The following is a 16,085-nucleotide window of genomic DNA, read 5'->3' as shown; positions in this document are numbered from 1 at the left end:
GGGAGGGCGGCGGAAGTGAGCACCCCGCAGCGGGGAGAACCGGCGAAGGCTGGCGGCCCAGACTGCGGCCTCCCCTTCCGGGTTCCCGATTCCCGCCTGCCCAGAGGCCGCCCCCGTGGGGTCGACCAATCAGAGGCCGCCTTGCCGGGCCAGCCAATCAGAGGCGCGTCTTCTCCCAGGTCCTGGCCACTCCGAGCTCCTGGGCCGTGCGCGCGTCCGAATCTCCCGCCAAAAGCCCCCCTCGCCCCGCCCCGCCCGCTGCGCGGAGGCTTGGTAGCCCAGGCCGTCCCAAGCTGGGACGTGGGGCAGCGTTTTCTCGGGCCTGTCCCCGTCTGGCCGCACGGCGTCGGTCCGTCGCCTCCCGGAAGGCGGCGTCAGGGTTGCGGTCCCGCGTTCCCTCGCCCAGGCCCGGGACGCCTGCGAAGCGCGAGCAGCCGCCGGGGCTCCCCCGCCGGCCTGGGCGCAATGGTCTCTCCCGCCGCGGCGCGCGCGCGGGAGCTCCGGGGGCGGGGCCGGCGCCACATAAAGGCGGTTGGGGGCGGGGCGCGCGCAGAACCTGTCAGCGCCGGAGCGGGTGAGGCTGCGGTCTCCGCCTCCATCCTCGGACCCCTGCAGCGGACCCCGCCGCCGCCGCCGCCGCGCTTGCCATGGCCTGCCGGCCGCGCAGCCCCTCCGCTTATGGGAGCCGCCGCGACGGCGGCAGCAGGTGAGGCGGGCCGCGCGCCCTGGGCATTCTGGGCCGGCCGGGCGGGGGTCCGCGGCGGGCGCCCGGGGCCTCCCCTTGACGCAGTGTGTTACCTGCAGTCCGCCGCCCCCCGCGAGATGGAGCCTCGGGCGGAAGCGCAGAGCCGACGGGAGGCGCAGGAGGCCCGACGACGCCGAGGGCCCCGCGAAGCCGGCGGGCGAGGGCCGCCCGGACAGGTGGGCCCGGAGTGCGGCGCGGGCGTGGGGCGCCCGGGGGTCCCGGCCGGCTGGGGGGGTCCCGCGCGCTGGCGGTGCCCGTGCCCCAGCTCAGCCGGCCGGAGGGGGCCGTGCCGCCGGCGGGTTGTGTCGCGTGTGTCCTGCTCTGGCGGTGGCGCAGCCTGGGCGGGGGCCTGCGGGGCAGGTGCGCTTCGTGCAGAGCCTTTCCGCCGCACTCTCGCCGCGGGTGGTTCCGGGCCCCGGAGAGGCCGCTGGGAGCCGGGGGGCAGCGGGGAGGCCGGGAGCTCCTGGGGCGTGGGCGGGTCAGGCCCTGTGGGCGGCCCTTGTGTGGGGAGCTGCTGACCGGGACGCGGGCACTGTGGGGGGAACGTGCGGGCACTGGACTTCCCGCGGTTCTGCACTCGTTGGCGGGCCCTGGGTTCGGACGGGAGTCTGGGGAGACTCAAGGCGCAGGGGTGGCTTCGAACACCCTTGCTGTCCGCGGAGCCGTTTGCTGTGAAGGAGAGGGTGGGGGTAGAGCTGACCCGGCCGGGGAGGGAGGCGGCGACTGGAGCGGGCAGTGTGGACGCTCAGAGCGCCGGGTACTGCCGAGTGTGGCCTGTGCGGAGTGGAGCCTTTTAAAGACGCGCTGCTGGGAAAGCTGCTCGGGCAGAGACGCTGATGTGCGGGCGCCTGGACGCTGCTGCAGCCGGACGTGAAGAGAAGCGATGGAACCCCGTGGGGATCAAGATCTGATCTTGACGGTCTCCCGTTTAGCGGAGGAGACGTTAGGTCCTTATACGCTGCCTCCAAAGTCCTCTGTATCCCCGTGGGTGGGCCTCTGGCTCGGGAGTCAGCCACCCGGGCCTTACTCCTCTAACACGGCGGCGGGAGTGCCCTTGGCTCCTCTTGGCTCTGTGGGGGCTGCTTGTCCGCTGTCTGCTGTGGTGATGCCTGGGGGGCGCACACGGTGCCTGTAGTAGGGCCCGTAGTTCATGGTACAAGGTAGGCTTTGTTTTCCATTGGAGCACTTTCCCCTAAAAGTACTTTTGTCCTAGAATAGGATAGGTTGAATACTCTCCCTTGATCTAGAAAGGTGGCCTTAGTTCTACCAAAGGTATTTTCTATTTTACCAAACTATGCAATGTAGTGGATGATCGTTTGTAAGTGCCTTTTAAGTGTTCAGCAGTCTGTCATGGCCCAGACCTGAGCCTCTTGGTCCACCAGTACGGACACTGAGGTCCAGCTGTCGACAACCTTCCACGTGGTTCCTTTCTGTGTCTGGATGCAGTTACTGAGTCACTTTAAGTTTTGATTCTTTAAGTTGACTTCAGACCCTGCCAACCATTTTTAGGCTCTGGAAACTTAGTTTTAGAAATCTTAGTTTTTCTGGGTGAGATAGCTGTAAGAAAAGAAATGGTAATTGCACACAGGGATCATTCATCTATTGCTGCAGTGGCATGTGGTTTGCAGCTAGGATGCATCTGGTCTCTTAGAGTGGCACCTGGAGTTGTGTCTTTCTTTGTTGTGTCAGTGGTGGCTAATAGAAAATTGAGGAAAAATAAAGATGTCGGTTTGCATCTAATCTACAAATAATAGATATACCAACAATTCTGACTGCCAGAATTCTTGGTATTAAGCCTTTTTCAAATTGCTCTTTTTTTTTTTTTTTTTAACAATTTTTTATTTGAGAGAGCATGCGTGCAGAGGCTGAGGGACAAGCAAGACTCCCCACTGCTCAGGGAGCCTGATGTGGGGCTCAATCCCAGGATCCCAGGATTATGACCTGAGCTAAAGGCAGGCACTTAATGGACTGAGCCACCCAGGCACCTCTCCTCCTTTTTTTTTTTTTTTTTTTTTTTAAGATTTTATCTATTTAACAGATCACAGGCAGGCAGAGAGGCAGGGGTGGGGGGGGAGGCAGGCTCCCTGCTGAGGCGAGAGCCCTATGTGGGGCTCAATCGCAGGACCCTGATATCATGACCTGAGCTGAAGGCAGAGGCTCAATGAGTCACCGAGTCGCCCCATAAGTTGGTCTTTTTTTTTCTTTTTTTCTTTTAAGATTTTATTTATTTATTTGACAGAGAGGAAGAGATCACAAGTAGGCAGAGAGTTAGGCAGAAAGAGCCAGGGAAGGGGGTTCTCCACTGAGCAGAGAGCCCAGTGCTCCCTGAGATCAAGACCTGAGCTCAAGGCAGAGGCTTAAAACCCAATTAGCCACCCAGATGCCCCTTGATGAAAGGTTTCCTTGATCTCTGGATTGAACTGAGCTCCTCGTTTACACTTGACCAACTCTAAGGGGTGCTGTTTCCGGTACGCTAAGTCCTAATTTGGCAGGGACTCCTATGTATATTCCTATCCTGCTATTCTAATTAGGTGATACATTTTGAATAGTTAATTAGGTACATTTAAAAGTAAACAGTATGCACCATTTATTTAATTTTTTTTTTTTTTTTTTTAGATTTTATTTATTTATTTGACAGAGAGAGATTACAAGTAGACAGAGAGGCAGGCAGAGAGAGAGAGAGGGAAGCAGGCTCCCTGCTAAGCAGAGAGCCTGATACGGGACTCGATCCCAGGACCCTGAGATCATGACTTGAGCCGAAGGCAGCGGCTTAACCCACTGAGCCACCCAGGCGCCCCAGTATGCACCATTTATTAAGTGCCTTTTATGTGGTGGTCACTTTTCGTAGTATGAAGTGTTATCTAGTTCCTTTTTAAAATACTGAAAAGTAGTTTCTCATTTTGTAAATGAAAGAACAGGTTGTGTTCTTTTTTTTTTTTTTTTAAGATTTTATTTAACAGACAGAGATCACAGGTAGGCAGAGAGGCAGGCAGAGAGAAAGGAGAAAGCAGGCTCCCTGAAGAGCAGAGAGCCCAATGTGGGGCTCGATCCCAAGACCCTGGGATCACAACCTGAGCTGAAGGCAGAGGCTTTAACCCACTGAGCCACCCAGGTGCCCCGAACAGGTTGTGTTCTTGCCTGTGCTGAAGGTGGCTTGTTCATGTGGCCTTCCCCCCAGTGGACTGTTTCCTCATGATCCAGCCAACACCAGTAGACGATGGGTGCCCGCATGTTCAACAGATAAACCTCCGAGAGGCTTGAAGTGAATTGCCCAAACTCAGTGAGCTAATAAGCGATGGAGCAGAGAGTATCCTGGAGCCCATTCCCTCGACACTCTGCAGACAGCATGGGAGCATCTCCTAGTGTGCTGTTTGAAAGGATACTGAACAGAGGTGTCCTGGTTCAAACGTGCATTTTCGTTGTATTGCAGTTTTACCACTCCTGAAGGCCCGAAGCCCCGTTCTAGATGTTCAGACTGGGCAAGTGCAGTTGAAGAGGATGAAATGAGGACCAGAGTTAACAAAGAAATTGCAAGGTATACCTCCCAGACCCTTGTGAAGTGTGATCCGTGGGGTTGCTGATTATATGTTAGTTTTTTTTTTTTTAAAGATTTTATTTATTATTTATTTGAGAGAGAGAGACAGTGAGAGAGAGCATGAGCGAGGAGAAGGTCAGAGGGAGAAGCAGACTCCCCATGGAGCTGGGAGCCCGATGCGGGACTCGATCCCGGGACTCCGGGATCGTGACCTGAGCCGAAGGCAGTCGTCCAACCAACTGAGCCACCCAGGCGTCCCTTATATGTTAGTTTTGAGGTGTGTGTTAGAAGAATAATTCTTCAGAGGCTGGTTCCCATTCCAGCAGCATTAGCAGTGCCTGACCACTTGTTGGAAGAGCCCATTCTCAGACTTCACCTGGCCTGCTGGATGGGAAACTCGGGTGGGGTCCAGCCGTGCCTTAATTGAGTGGTGCAGATGCATCTGCTCACTGAAGGACTGTTGTCTTAGTGGCTGTCCTTCCACCGTGGCAGTAGGTGGGAGGTGGTGCTACCATGATGTCTCTAACCTACCATGATGCCTCTAACCTACCACATTGAGTTCCGCCACCCCAGCCAACTGTGTGGCTCTCTATTTATTTATTTTTAATTTACTTTATTTTATTATCTCTTTTTAAGATTTTATTTATTTATTTCACAGAGATCACAAGCAGGCAGAGAGGCAGACAGAGAGAGGAGAAGCAGGCTCCCCGCAGAGCAGAGAGCCCATTGTGGGGGTCGATCCCAGAACCCGGGATCATGACCTGAGCCGAAGGCAGGGGCTTTGACCCACTGAGCCACCCAGGTGCCCCTATTTATTTATTTTTTTTAAAGATTATTATTATTTATTTGACAGGTTACAAGTAGGTGGAGAGGCAGGCAGAGAGAGAGGAGGAAGCAGGCTCCCCGCCGAGCAGAGAGCCCAATTCGGGGTTTGATCCCAGTATCCTGGAATCATGACCTGAGCCGAAGGCAGAGTTTTTAACCCACTGAGCCCCCAGGCGCCCCTGGCTCTCTCTTTAGGTAGGGAGTGCACTTTTGTCTGACACCTGGTTCAGGTAACAGCTCGGAAGTGGGAGAGCACAGGAAGGGGTCTCTGGCTTGGGGCCTAGGAGCCCCTTGCAGTTGTACCCCAAATTGTTGTGTATATCCAAGTTCTCACAAACTCCAAGCCTTTGCCTCAACTCATTATGGTTCAGACGATGCATCCTAATGCACTGCTTCTCTCTCAATTATAGTTTGGTATTTTTGGGTCTTCCCTTTTGTTTGAAATATGCCATCCAACCCAGCTGATTGAGCTTTGAATTGAAATGCTGTGGCTCATAATCAGTTCTAGTATTGAACTGAGTCTCTTGGCCCTTAAATCTTCGGAGAATATGCATCGTCTGAGCAGGGAAGTTGGGCCAGCCTGCCTGTGCCACCTCTGCAGTGCTTGATGGTGCTTACAGCTATGTCAGGAAAGGCCCAGGCCACACGCGCGTTAGTTAGGGCCTCTCAGAGGGCTGCTTGAATTTCTTTTAGGTATCAAAATGTATGTGTGTGGGTGGGCGGTATGCATGGTTAGAAATGGGCTCCAGCGTTTGGAATTAGTTGTTTTATTTATATAGATCTCATTTTTCCCAACTGTAAATCTAGGATGTTTGATTTGGTCTCTTGTAGTTTCTGTGTTCCACTCCCAAGTCTCGTAACAGCTTTCTGCACATAGCCTATCTCTCCTGACCCTTGCCAGGGACTATTAGCGGCTCTTGTTGATGAAGACCCCTGTCTCTTTTGACCCTCCTTTGGTGGGCCCCGCTTTGTTCTGCAGTTGTCTCATAGGCCTGTCTCCAAAGATTGTTCTACTTTGCAAAATAGGCCTGCTCTATTTTGGGCCATCTTGGTCGATCACACCCTTCCTGATGGAAAGCTGCTGCTCTAGTAGTACCCTGGTGGTTTGACCTACTGCTGATGGTAGTCTGCCTTTTTTACCAGAATTTAGTTCACTGTACTTCAAGAAGGATAATATGCACTACACACCACCTGTCTGGAAATTGGAAAATGGGTTTTAGTCATATTTCAAGACAGTCTGTTTTATCTGGAGTCCCTGAGAGAATGAATCACATAAAGTGATACCGAGGACATGTTTTCTCAGTTCTCACAGGCTGGTATAGAATCAGAGCTTTTTTAGGTACACAGGAAGTAAACTCGTTCGTTACTTCCTGGTTTCCAAACTGTACTTGGTGTCTCAGCAAACTGGGGGGCCTGGCACTTTTGGAAAAGGAGACAGTAAGATATGACATATTTCAGACATACGAACTTCAGAGCTTGAGGTGGTTCTTGGCTTTAGTGTTAGATTGAGCTACACTCCTTTGGCTGACATACCTTGGCAAAGCGGGGTTCCGGTAGTTGCAGTGATAGAAATCAAATGCCTCCTGAAATCCATGAGGAACAAGACTGGGGTATGTTCAGTCTCTTTCGCAGATGGGAGAAGGCGAGCAGAACCCAGTAGGCATACATGTAAGGACTTGTGGTATTAGAAATAAAAAAGTGTTTATCTCAATTTGGGTTTTGTTTGTTTGTTTTTGTTTTTGTTTTTTCTTCCCCAAAAGGTGGATCTCACTACTTAACCTGAAGCTGTTAGGGGCTTTTTTTGGCTTAGGGAATCTCTCTATTACATATGGTGGTGCCCAGGGTTATTGAGGTAAGTCGTTTGCTCCCAGAGCCTGGCTGCTCTAAGCTCTTCGTGCGAGCTTGGTCTATAACTGACCTTATGAGAGAAGGTGACTGAGGGAGATTGAAATAAAATGGAACCACTGTGCCGTTACCCTGATTTACTTACCAGACCACACTGCTCAAGGAAATGCCTGACCTCTGGGGACTCCCTGAAAAGCACTGTGTTAACTTGTATACCTTTCTAAAAGAGTAATGTTTATTTTGTTCTCAGATATAAAAGAAAACTACTCATAAATGACTTTGGGAGAGAGAGAAAATCCTCATCGGGAAGGTAAATGCCATGTAAATGTTTCTTCTCTTAATTCAATAGGCCTGTCACTTGCTGGTGGGAAGAACTGCACATGGGATGCTGGTTTCCCAGCAGCTTGTTCTGCTTAGTCCTTTTCTCCCTGCTTTGGAATTTGTGCCTGTTATGTACTACATTCCCATGGAGACAGTTCTGGACTGTTCTGGGATTAACGTGGTTTAGAATCCAGAGGACAGATGTTCTTTCATTGTTTTGTTTTAGCATTGTCTTATGTCTTAATCTTTTTTTTTTTTTTAAAGATTTTATTTATTTATTTGACAGACAGAGATCGCGAGTAGGCAGAGAGGCAGGCAGAGAGAGAGAGGGAAGCAGGCTCCCTGTGGAGCAGAGAGCCCGATGCGGGGCTCGATCCCAGGACCCTGGGATCATGACCTGAGCCGAAGGCAGCGGCTTAACCCACTGAGCCACCCAGGTGCCCCTGTAATGGTCTTAATCTTGAGGCTCGTTTTGTCCATCTCATCTTTAGTTCTGACTCCAAGGAGGCGGGGTCCACGGTGCCAGCTGACTTAGAGACAGACGAGAGCGTCCTGATGAGAAGGCAGAAGCAGATCAACTACGGGAAGAACACCATCGCCTACGACCGCTATATTAAAGAAGTCCCCAGGTAGTCTTGTCACTGGCATCTCCTGATGGGACTGTGGGGCACTGCAGTCTAGTCTCTGCTCTGCTTCTGTGGCAAATCTTATTTGGTGTACTTCATGGCTGCTGAGGACCACTGAACCACTTTGAGGCGCTATGTGACAGATGAGGAAGGGAGGGGACTGAAAACCCAGGGATAGGAAGCTAAGAAACTAACATGGTACAGTTCAGAGTGTTAGGTAACATTTCAAGTCCCAGGAATGCTGGGTTTCAGACACGTAAAGCCATTAACATTCGTGATAGAAGAGTAAAGTTCAGGTTGTAGGTTGTAAAGATGGTGTTGGAGAAAAACATGAACTTTGTCCCCTCTTTCCCGGCAGCATGCTCTTCCTACCCTGCTCCTCATGCACAGGTTTGCAAAGAAAGCTCAGAGAGGGTATCCATTTCATGGTAGGACTAGGGGTCATATATGCTTTTCTGGAGCACAGATGGCAAAGGGAGAGTAGAGTCAAAGGGGTAGTGCTTTTTCGTACACAACTTTTACTCATTTTATGATCTCAGTTGATCTACAATTTTTGATAACTCTAATCTCAAGAGTTTTGTTAATCTTAGAGCTGACGTACAGAGGTGAATGGTATGTTCTAGAACAACCTCCCTCTTTCCTGTAGACACCTCCGACAGCCTGGCATCCATCCCAAGACCCCCAACAAATTCAAGAAGTATAGTCGACGATCGTGGGACCAGCAGATCAAACTCTGGAAAGTGGCTTTGCATTTTTGGGATCCTCCAGCTGAAGAAGGATGTGATTTACAAGAAATGTATGTCTTCGTTGCATTCTTGTCCTCTGTTTCTGCAATTGGTGCAGTGATTGAAATCACGTGATTGTTTCTGTGCAGGTTATCATGGTATGGAGGGCCCCTGGGAGTTCTGAGAGCAGAGCAGCCAGCGGCCTTGGCTTTGTGTGTGTTTGCCTCATGTGCAAGTGCTGCATATGGGGAGGGTGGTGGAGGGAGGAATCTGCTTCCTGGATTTAATTGCCTTTGCATAGCTAGAGAAAATGGAGATCAGTAAACCTAGTGATATGAGGGCTGTTATTTGTTCTTTAAATTTTAATAATTTAAAAAAAATTTTTTAAAAGATTTTATTTATTTATTTGATAGAGAGAGAGAGAGATCACAAGTAGGCAGAGAGGCAGGCAGAGAGGGAGGGGGAAGCAGGCTCACTGCTGAGCCGAGAGCCCAATGCGGGGCTCGATCCCAGGACCCTGAGATCATGACCTGAGCTGAAGGCAGAGGCTTTAACCCACTGAGCCACTCAGGTGCCCTGAGAATTAAAATTAAAATTAAAATAAACATTCTGAAAGGTATTTGAGTAACCTACTGAAGGTAGCCCCTTCACCGACTTAGCGCCCAGGTGCCCCTCCCTGTTTGTTTTTCAACTCAAGCCCAGTTGGAAAGGTCTTGGGCTGGATTTTTGCCCCAGGGTGAGGACACCTGTTGAATAAGGAGGTGGAAAGGACTGTCTTGCATGTGACCCCTCCTTGGGCACCAATTGTCAGCTCCCTCCTGACCTGGGCCTCTGCCTTCCTCAGAGACAGGTTTATTCATTCAGCAAATACTTGAGTTCCTGCTTTGTGCTGGGGAAATTTATTAGAAACTGTCATTTTTGAAATGAGTTATAACATGGCTTTATAGATTTGGCCTCACAGATGTTGTAACATCGTACCGATTTTTTTTCCCATTATGACACTGTTGTCTGTTCTCTAGGAGTAGAAAATTGGAAAATTAGCAATTGCAGTATTCACTTCCTCCTGCATTGAGCCTGTATTGATGCTTCTGTGTAGAAGGATGCTTGTGGGTGTGTAAACAGCCGCACCACCGTTGAGAATAGGCAGGTGGTGGTATTCTCTGAGCCAGGTGGACGTTTCCCCTTGTGGTCACTGTGCCAACCCTATCTGTGCAGGGCGGGGAGGTGGGAGTTCACCGGAAACTTCGCATTGCTTTGGGAGCAAAGGAGATACTTGGCAGTCGGTGTTTGCACTGGGCAGCTTGCTCATCGTGCTTATATTTTGTGAACGGGCTGGGAGCACCTCCTTTAAGTGGTGGCTGATGTACCTGTTTGCTTTCACTTGGCAGACATCCTGTGGACCTTGGGGAGATGGAGACAGAGTCTGCGGAAAGCAGCTGCGAGTCCCAGACGAGCTCTCAGGATAACTTCGTAAGTGCCTTTTCTTAGTTTCGTCTCTCACCATGGTATTTTGGGTTAGTTGTTGACTGCATCTTCCCCTGGATGAACTGGCATTGAAGATGGAGTTCACTTCTGCTGTTTATGAAGGGGCTCTTTTATCTCTTCTCACATCACTGAGATGTCGACTTGATGGCATTCCTAGGTAGTAGCCTTAATTGAAGTTTTTGGTTCAATCCACCTACTCAGTCCTGCCATTTTCATTTTAAAAGTGAAAGGCCTTTTTTCCTGGATTCCAGTGTCTGTGTAGGTCTTGTCCCTGACATGAATTTTAGGCTGTATGCGGTTTGTGGTGGTGATTTGCTAGTGCAAGATTATTTGTTAGTTACTTCTTTTTTTTTTTTTTTTAAGATTTTATTTATTTACTTAACAGACAGAGATCACAAGTGGCAGAGAGGCAGGCAGAGAGAGAGAGGAGGAAGCAGGCTTCCTGCTGAGCAGAGAGCCCGATGTGGGGCTCGATCCCAGGACCCTGGGATCATGACCTGAGCTGAAGGCAGAGGCCTTAACCCACTGAGCCACCCAGGCACCCTTGTTAGTTACTTCTAAATAAAGGTATGCTTTGAGCCTAAGGGTTTCCCCCACATTTGCCGATTTTTAAAAATTACATGTCTTTGAGGGGGGAATAAAGCTATAAAGATTAAGAACAATATACAAGGGGCGCCTAGGTGGCCCAGTGGGTTAAAGCCTCTGCCTCCGGCTCAGGTCATGATCCCAGGGTTCTGGGATTGAGCCCGCATTGGGCTCTCTGCTCATCGGGGAACCTGCTTCCTCTCTCTCTCTACCTGCCTCTCTGCCTACTTATGATCTCTGTCTGTCAAATAAATAAATAAAATCTTTAAAAAAAAAAAAACAATATACAGAATTAGCTCATCTAACCTGCTGATTGGGTGCATGTTCCTTCAGACTTTTCTGCATGTGTACAAGCAAATATACGGGAGCAGTTTATAATAAGAGCCCTTTATTACCTGAAACTAGGAAAAAGCAAATATTTGTTGTGAGGTACTTGGGCTTTCTGTGGGATCATGCTATACTGTATTTGGACACTTGAGAAGCTGGTAAAATAAAGGTGCATAGTTGCCTTTTTCTTTCTCCTTTTTTTTTTTTGCCTTCCATCTGTGTCCCACCCATGGCAAGCCTGACATGTGTCCTTCTAGTTTTGTGGCCCATCTGCATACCTTGCCCTCTGTGTGACTGTCCCACAGGAGAGGAATAGCAAAGTTAGATCATGAGGCATAGAGCTTAAAGGGTTATTTTTGAAGACTAATGACGTGGAAAAATTTTGGAGATAAATAAAAGTGGAATATTTAGTGATGAAATGATTCCAGTTTTGTGGATATTTATGTGTATGTAGAACTAAAAGGGACCTGTGAAAATCTCAACTGGTCCATCCTTAGTTTGGATCAAGGGTAACTCTTGTCCCTGCTCAAGAAACAGATTCTGGGGGTGCCTGGGTGGCTCAGTGGATTAAGCCTCTGCCTTCAGCTCAGGTCATGGTCTCAGGGTCCTGGGATAGAGCCCCACATCAGGCTCTCTGCTCAGCAGGGAGCCTGTTTCCCCCTCTCTCTCTGACTGCCTCTCTACCTACTTGTGATCTCTGTCAAATAAATAAATAAAATCTTTTAAAAAAAGAAAAAGAAACAGATTCTGAACATCCCACCTGCAGAATCAGGAGTTAGAGGGAGATGCTCAGGCCCAGGGGGCAAGGAGCTGGACAGTGAAGATTAGAGGTAGGAGCCCTGGGGGTCAAGAGGAGATGGTTCAGAGATGGCAGGATATGCTGAAGGGAGGTGAAGCTCGGGACTAAGCCCTTTATTTAGGATTACGCACACCCAGGTAACTGGGTCCGTCAACCATCCCAGTAGACATGGACACAGCCATGATGTCATTGTGCTCCAGAAATGTCATGTTGACAGAGCACTCCTGTCTAATCAGCTGTCCGTGTTCAGGCCTCCTGGTTGCCCTAAAAATGTTCTTTTTACAAGTCTTTTTTTTCTTTTTTGATCCACAGTTAGATCAAGGATAACTTGTTTAAATTGCCATTTCTTACCTCTTAGAATAGTCTTCCTCCCTTTTTCCTCCCATTACATTAGCTTTTTGGGAAGGCTTCAGGCTAGTTTTGTAGTACAGAGTTCCTCATTTGGAAGTTCTATTGTTTCTTGCAGAACCAGATTCAGAGTGAACACTTAAGGCAAGACCATGGTGGGAGTGTATGGCCTGTTGTCCCATTATTGGGGATGTTAAGTTTATAATATGGGGGTGCCTGGGTGGCTCAGTGGGTTAACCCTCTGCCTTTGGCTCAGGTCATGACCTCAGGGTCCTGGGATCGAGCCCCACATCAGGCTCTCTGTGCTCAGCAGGGAGCCTGCTTCCTCCTCTCTGCCTGCTTCTCTGCCTACTTGTGATCTTTGTCTGTCAAAGAAGTAAATAAAATCTTTAAAAAAAAAAAAGTTTATAAAATATGATTCAAGTGGTATCAACCAGATTTCTTCCTTGCAAAAATAACTTTTTTTTTAAAGATTTTATTTATGTACTTGAGAGAGAGAGAGAGCAAGAGAGAGCACAAGCCGGGGACGGGGGCTACAGAGGGAGAGGGAGAAGCAGGCTCCCCACAGAGTGGGGAGCCACATGTGGGATTTGATCCCAGGACCTCAGGATCATGACCTGAGTGGAAGGCAGACATTTAACCTATTGAGCCACCCAGGCGTCCCTAAAAATAACTTTATTTTTAACATTCATTTAAAATTTTGGTTTTAGTTGGTATAAACATTGGGTTTCCCTGGGTCTAAATGTCCTAAATCATAAACTCTCTTAACCTTTGATAGTATGAACTTGTAATTAAGCTTTTGCTTTTTTTAAAAAGATTTTATTTGATGAGAGAGCGAGAACATGAGAGGGGAGGTCAGAGGGAGAAGCAGACTCCCCACAGAGCAGGGATCCCGATGCAGGACTCCATTCTGGGACTCTGGGATCATGACCTGAGCTGAAGGCAGTGCCTTAACCAGCTGAGCCCCCCAGGCGCCCCGTAATTAAGCTTTTTTAATGAAAAAGCAAAACCTCTTTAGTAAGGCACTTTAGTAAGTGCTTAATCAAACACTGCTCTCTCCTGGCCTGAGAGCCACTGTTCAGTTTTGTCCCGTCTTTCAGCAGTATTTTGTGCTCACAGAAGGTGCACATGGGCATGCACATCTGTCTTAGCTGCTTACTTTACACAGTGCTTTGGATCTATCTAGCACCTATGCTCCCTTTGGTAGTGTAGTTATTGGGGATTGTGAGTGAGTGCATACGCTTGACATACGCTGTCACGTGATTCCCACAAGTTGTGGGGTGCAGGATGGGCAGGGGCTCTGTCCTCTGCTCGGTGCTAGAGTAGCTCAGCCAGGTCCTCCTCGGCTGGCAAGCGCATGCTCCGCGGTTTGGGGGGACTCTGCTTCACAAGTCACAGGGAGCCGGTGGTGGTGCCCCCAGTCCCCAATGCAGCCCCCTGAGGGTCAAAGGGCTGGGGCTCAGAAGCTGTGAAGGGTCTGTGAGTTTCTTTTGGGTTGGCTGGTGGGTAGGGATTTGACCTATCCACCGTGTGGAAGTAACTAGGAGATGGATTTGAATTCTCTCTCAGTAGCATTCCAGCACACACAGACCTTTGCTGGCCATGCTCTGTCTGGGTCCTGTAGAGCTGTGGGCGTGGGAGGCGGTGGTCATAGCCTGTGCTTAGTGCCTGCAGCACCAGGCTCCATGTGCCTTGGGAGCTCGCCTTGACTGTGCTCCTGTCTTCTAGGACATGTACTCTGGCACACCCACTAAAGTCAGGCACGTGGACTGCCGAGTGGAGGACGAATTTGATCTGGAAGCTTGTTTAACTGAGCCCTTGAAAGATTTCTCAGCCATGAGCTAACTGATGCCACCTGGAGGCTACTGGGAGCAAGAGTTGCCTCCACCTGGCAGGTTGGGGGCCGGCCAAGCATGTGTCCTGCGTTGGTAACTGGAGGGTTTTTGTTCCTAGTTCATTACTGCATTATCTCATGGTGAATTGTTACTCTTGCCTTATTTTCTTAAGAAACGTTAATTTTATGTATAGTGAGTATATTTTGCATGTTTTAAATTGTAAATGGAACTAAATCCAAGGAAAACTGAACTTGAAGCAGTCTTGGAAACTTAGTTGCTTAATGTGTACCATCCAAGTTAATCTGACAAGCTGATTTTGACTGGTTTTCCCCCAGTATGTTAGACATTAAGTTTTTACTTGTCAGATGGCTGGTTTGGGGTTAGCCACACATTCATGGGGCCAGTTGTGCATCAGCTTTCTTTACTGGTATCTGAGTATTCTCATAATTGGGTAAATTTAATATCTTTATGGAAATTTAATATGGGGCCTTTTGTCAGTATGTCAGGGTGTGGTTTTTTGGTTTTTTTTTTTCCCTCATACAGAGCACTGGATAGTCAAAGATAGTAAATTAAGCTGTTAAGGGATTTTATGTAAGTTATACAGTCTTAATTTGGTACTTGTAAATAGCAGTAGGTAGGCCTTCTACCTGTAATACTCCAAGAGTTAAGGCAGCGGAGGGGTTTAGAAAGAACATTTTTTTTACCGTCCGTTAATTTACCATGTAAAATTGCTGTAAATGATGTGTACAGATTTTCTGTTCAAATATTCAATTGTAAACTTCTTGTTAAGACTGTTATGTTTCTATTGCTTTTGTATGGAATGATACTGCAAAAATAAAAAGAAAAGAACCTTCTCTAGCTGATTTATTATGTTGCCCAAATAGGCTGACTGCCAAGTGAATTCCTGTGTTTGGAGGACCTTACCATGTGGTGCTGGGGAGAACAGTGCATGGTGGTGAAGAAAGCTTGGCCCTGGCTCACTGAATTCTGCCCAGTGAGGAGGACCTTATTTTATGTTTGGAGCTCTGATGGCAGATCTTGGTTTGGGCCAGAGTCCCATCCAGATCTCCTGTCACTTCAGAGCCTGGCCATACTTGGTGGCGTGTGCCCAGTAGACTTAGGGTGGAAGCCAGGGGATCTAGGCTTGATACTCATTCAGCAGCGGAAGTGGGTGGCAGGGCTTTCCCTGTTTCCTGAGACAGACCAGGGCTGTGCAGTCTGCCTTGGAGCAGGGTAAGCATCAGGTTTCGAAGGGCCACCTTGACCACTGCGTATCTTCCATAATTACACCTGTGAACCCTGGAAACTTGGCCCACAGATGGTCTCTCAGACATGATGCAAAGGATGGGTTTTGGCAGCTTTGTTCAAGGTCTTTCAAAAAGGCAGGAGCCCTTCCTTGTTCACTTTGTTGAGCCCATACTGTTGTGTCAGACACAGTTCTGGTAGGTCTCGGAGACCTGCAGGAGACCGGGTGCTCCCTTTAAAGTGTGCACTCACACTCTGCTGGGTACAGAAGACTATAAGTACAGTGTAAGCATAAGGGGTAAGAACAGAGATGGGTAGGGGGATTGGGGAGGACTGGGAAGTGGGAAGTTGTCATTTTTTATAGGTTGATTGAGAGATACCTGATGAGGTGGCCTTTGGACAGACATGATCTCAGGGAGGAACAACCACCTCAGAAGGCAGCAAGTGTAGAGGCCCTGGGGTAGGCAGGTGTATAGACTGCTGGCAAATGGTTCATGTGTAGGAGAGATTTTGTAGCTGGGCAGGAGCTGGCAGGACTTAGAGGAGGAAAGTGCCAGCAGTGCCTCTGTGGCTTTGAGGAGACCTGGGGTCAGGGACTTGGTGGGAAGGTGTGCAAATACTAGGAACTAGAGCAACATGGTCCTGGCCATGTGGCGACGGAGTTGAGCAGCACTGTTGCGTGTAGGGTGGGGGTGGAGGAGGACAGGCTAGATGGGCTGCCCGGGTGTTCCAGGCGGTGCCTTGGGCGCCCCCGCTTCCTGTTGGAGCTCTGGCTGAAAGGCCTGAGGAGAGTGGGAGCCCTGGGAAGGGCTTGTGGGCAAAGGAGCAGTGCTCACTGG

General features: G+C 49.4%; 1 protein-coding gene across 2 annotated transcripts; it reads left to right on the top strand.

Annotated features, from left to right (window-relative positions):
* Positions 1 to 533: 533 nt before the first annotated feature.
* LOC101688638 (stem-loop binding protein) lies at positions 534 to 14,855 on the top strand. 2 transcript variants are annotated; one of them, XM_045074634.1, is made up of 8 exons: positions 535 to 706; positions 805 to 921; positions 4,176 to 4,280; positions 7,201 to 7,260; positions 7,763 to 7,900; positions 8,544 to 8,693; positions 10,011 to 10,092; positions 13,895 to 14,855. In XM_045074634.1, exons 1-8 carry the CDS (start codon positions 648 to 650, stop codon positions 14,009 to 14,011), a joined length of 828 nt encoding a protein of 275 aa, XP_044930569.1. In that variant the 5' UTR covers positions 535 to 647; the 3' UTR covers positions 14,012 to 14,855. The 2 variants fall into 2 exon arrangements, with proteins under 2 accessions (XP_044930570.1, XP_044930569.1); XM_045074635.1 differs by lacking the exon at positions 4,176 to 4,280 and having other exon boundaries at positions 534 to 706.
* Positions 14,856 to 16,085: the final 1,230 nt, after the last annotated feature.

The sequence above is a fragment of the Mustela putorius genome, unplaced genomic scaffold, assembly GCF_011764305.1.
Source record: "Mustela putorius furo isolate JIRA1106 unplaced genomic scaffold, ASM1176430v1.1 tig00000083_pilon_pilon_pilon, whole genome shotgun sequence".
NCBI lineage: Eukaryota > Metazoa > Chordata > Mammalia > Carnivora > Mustelidae > Mustela > Mustela putorius.
The sequence above is the reverse complement of the archived record's forward strand: the minus strand, read 5'-3'. Positions and strand labels throughout refer to the sequence as shown.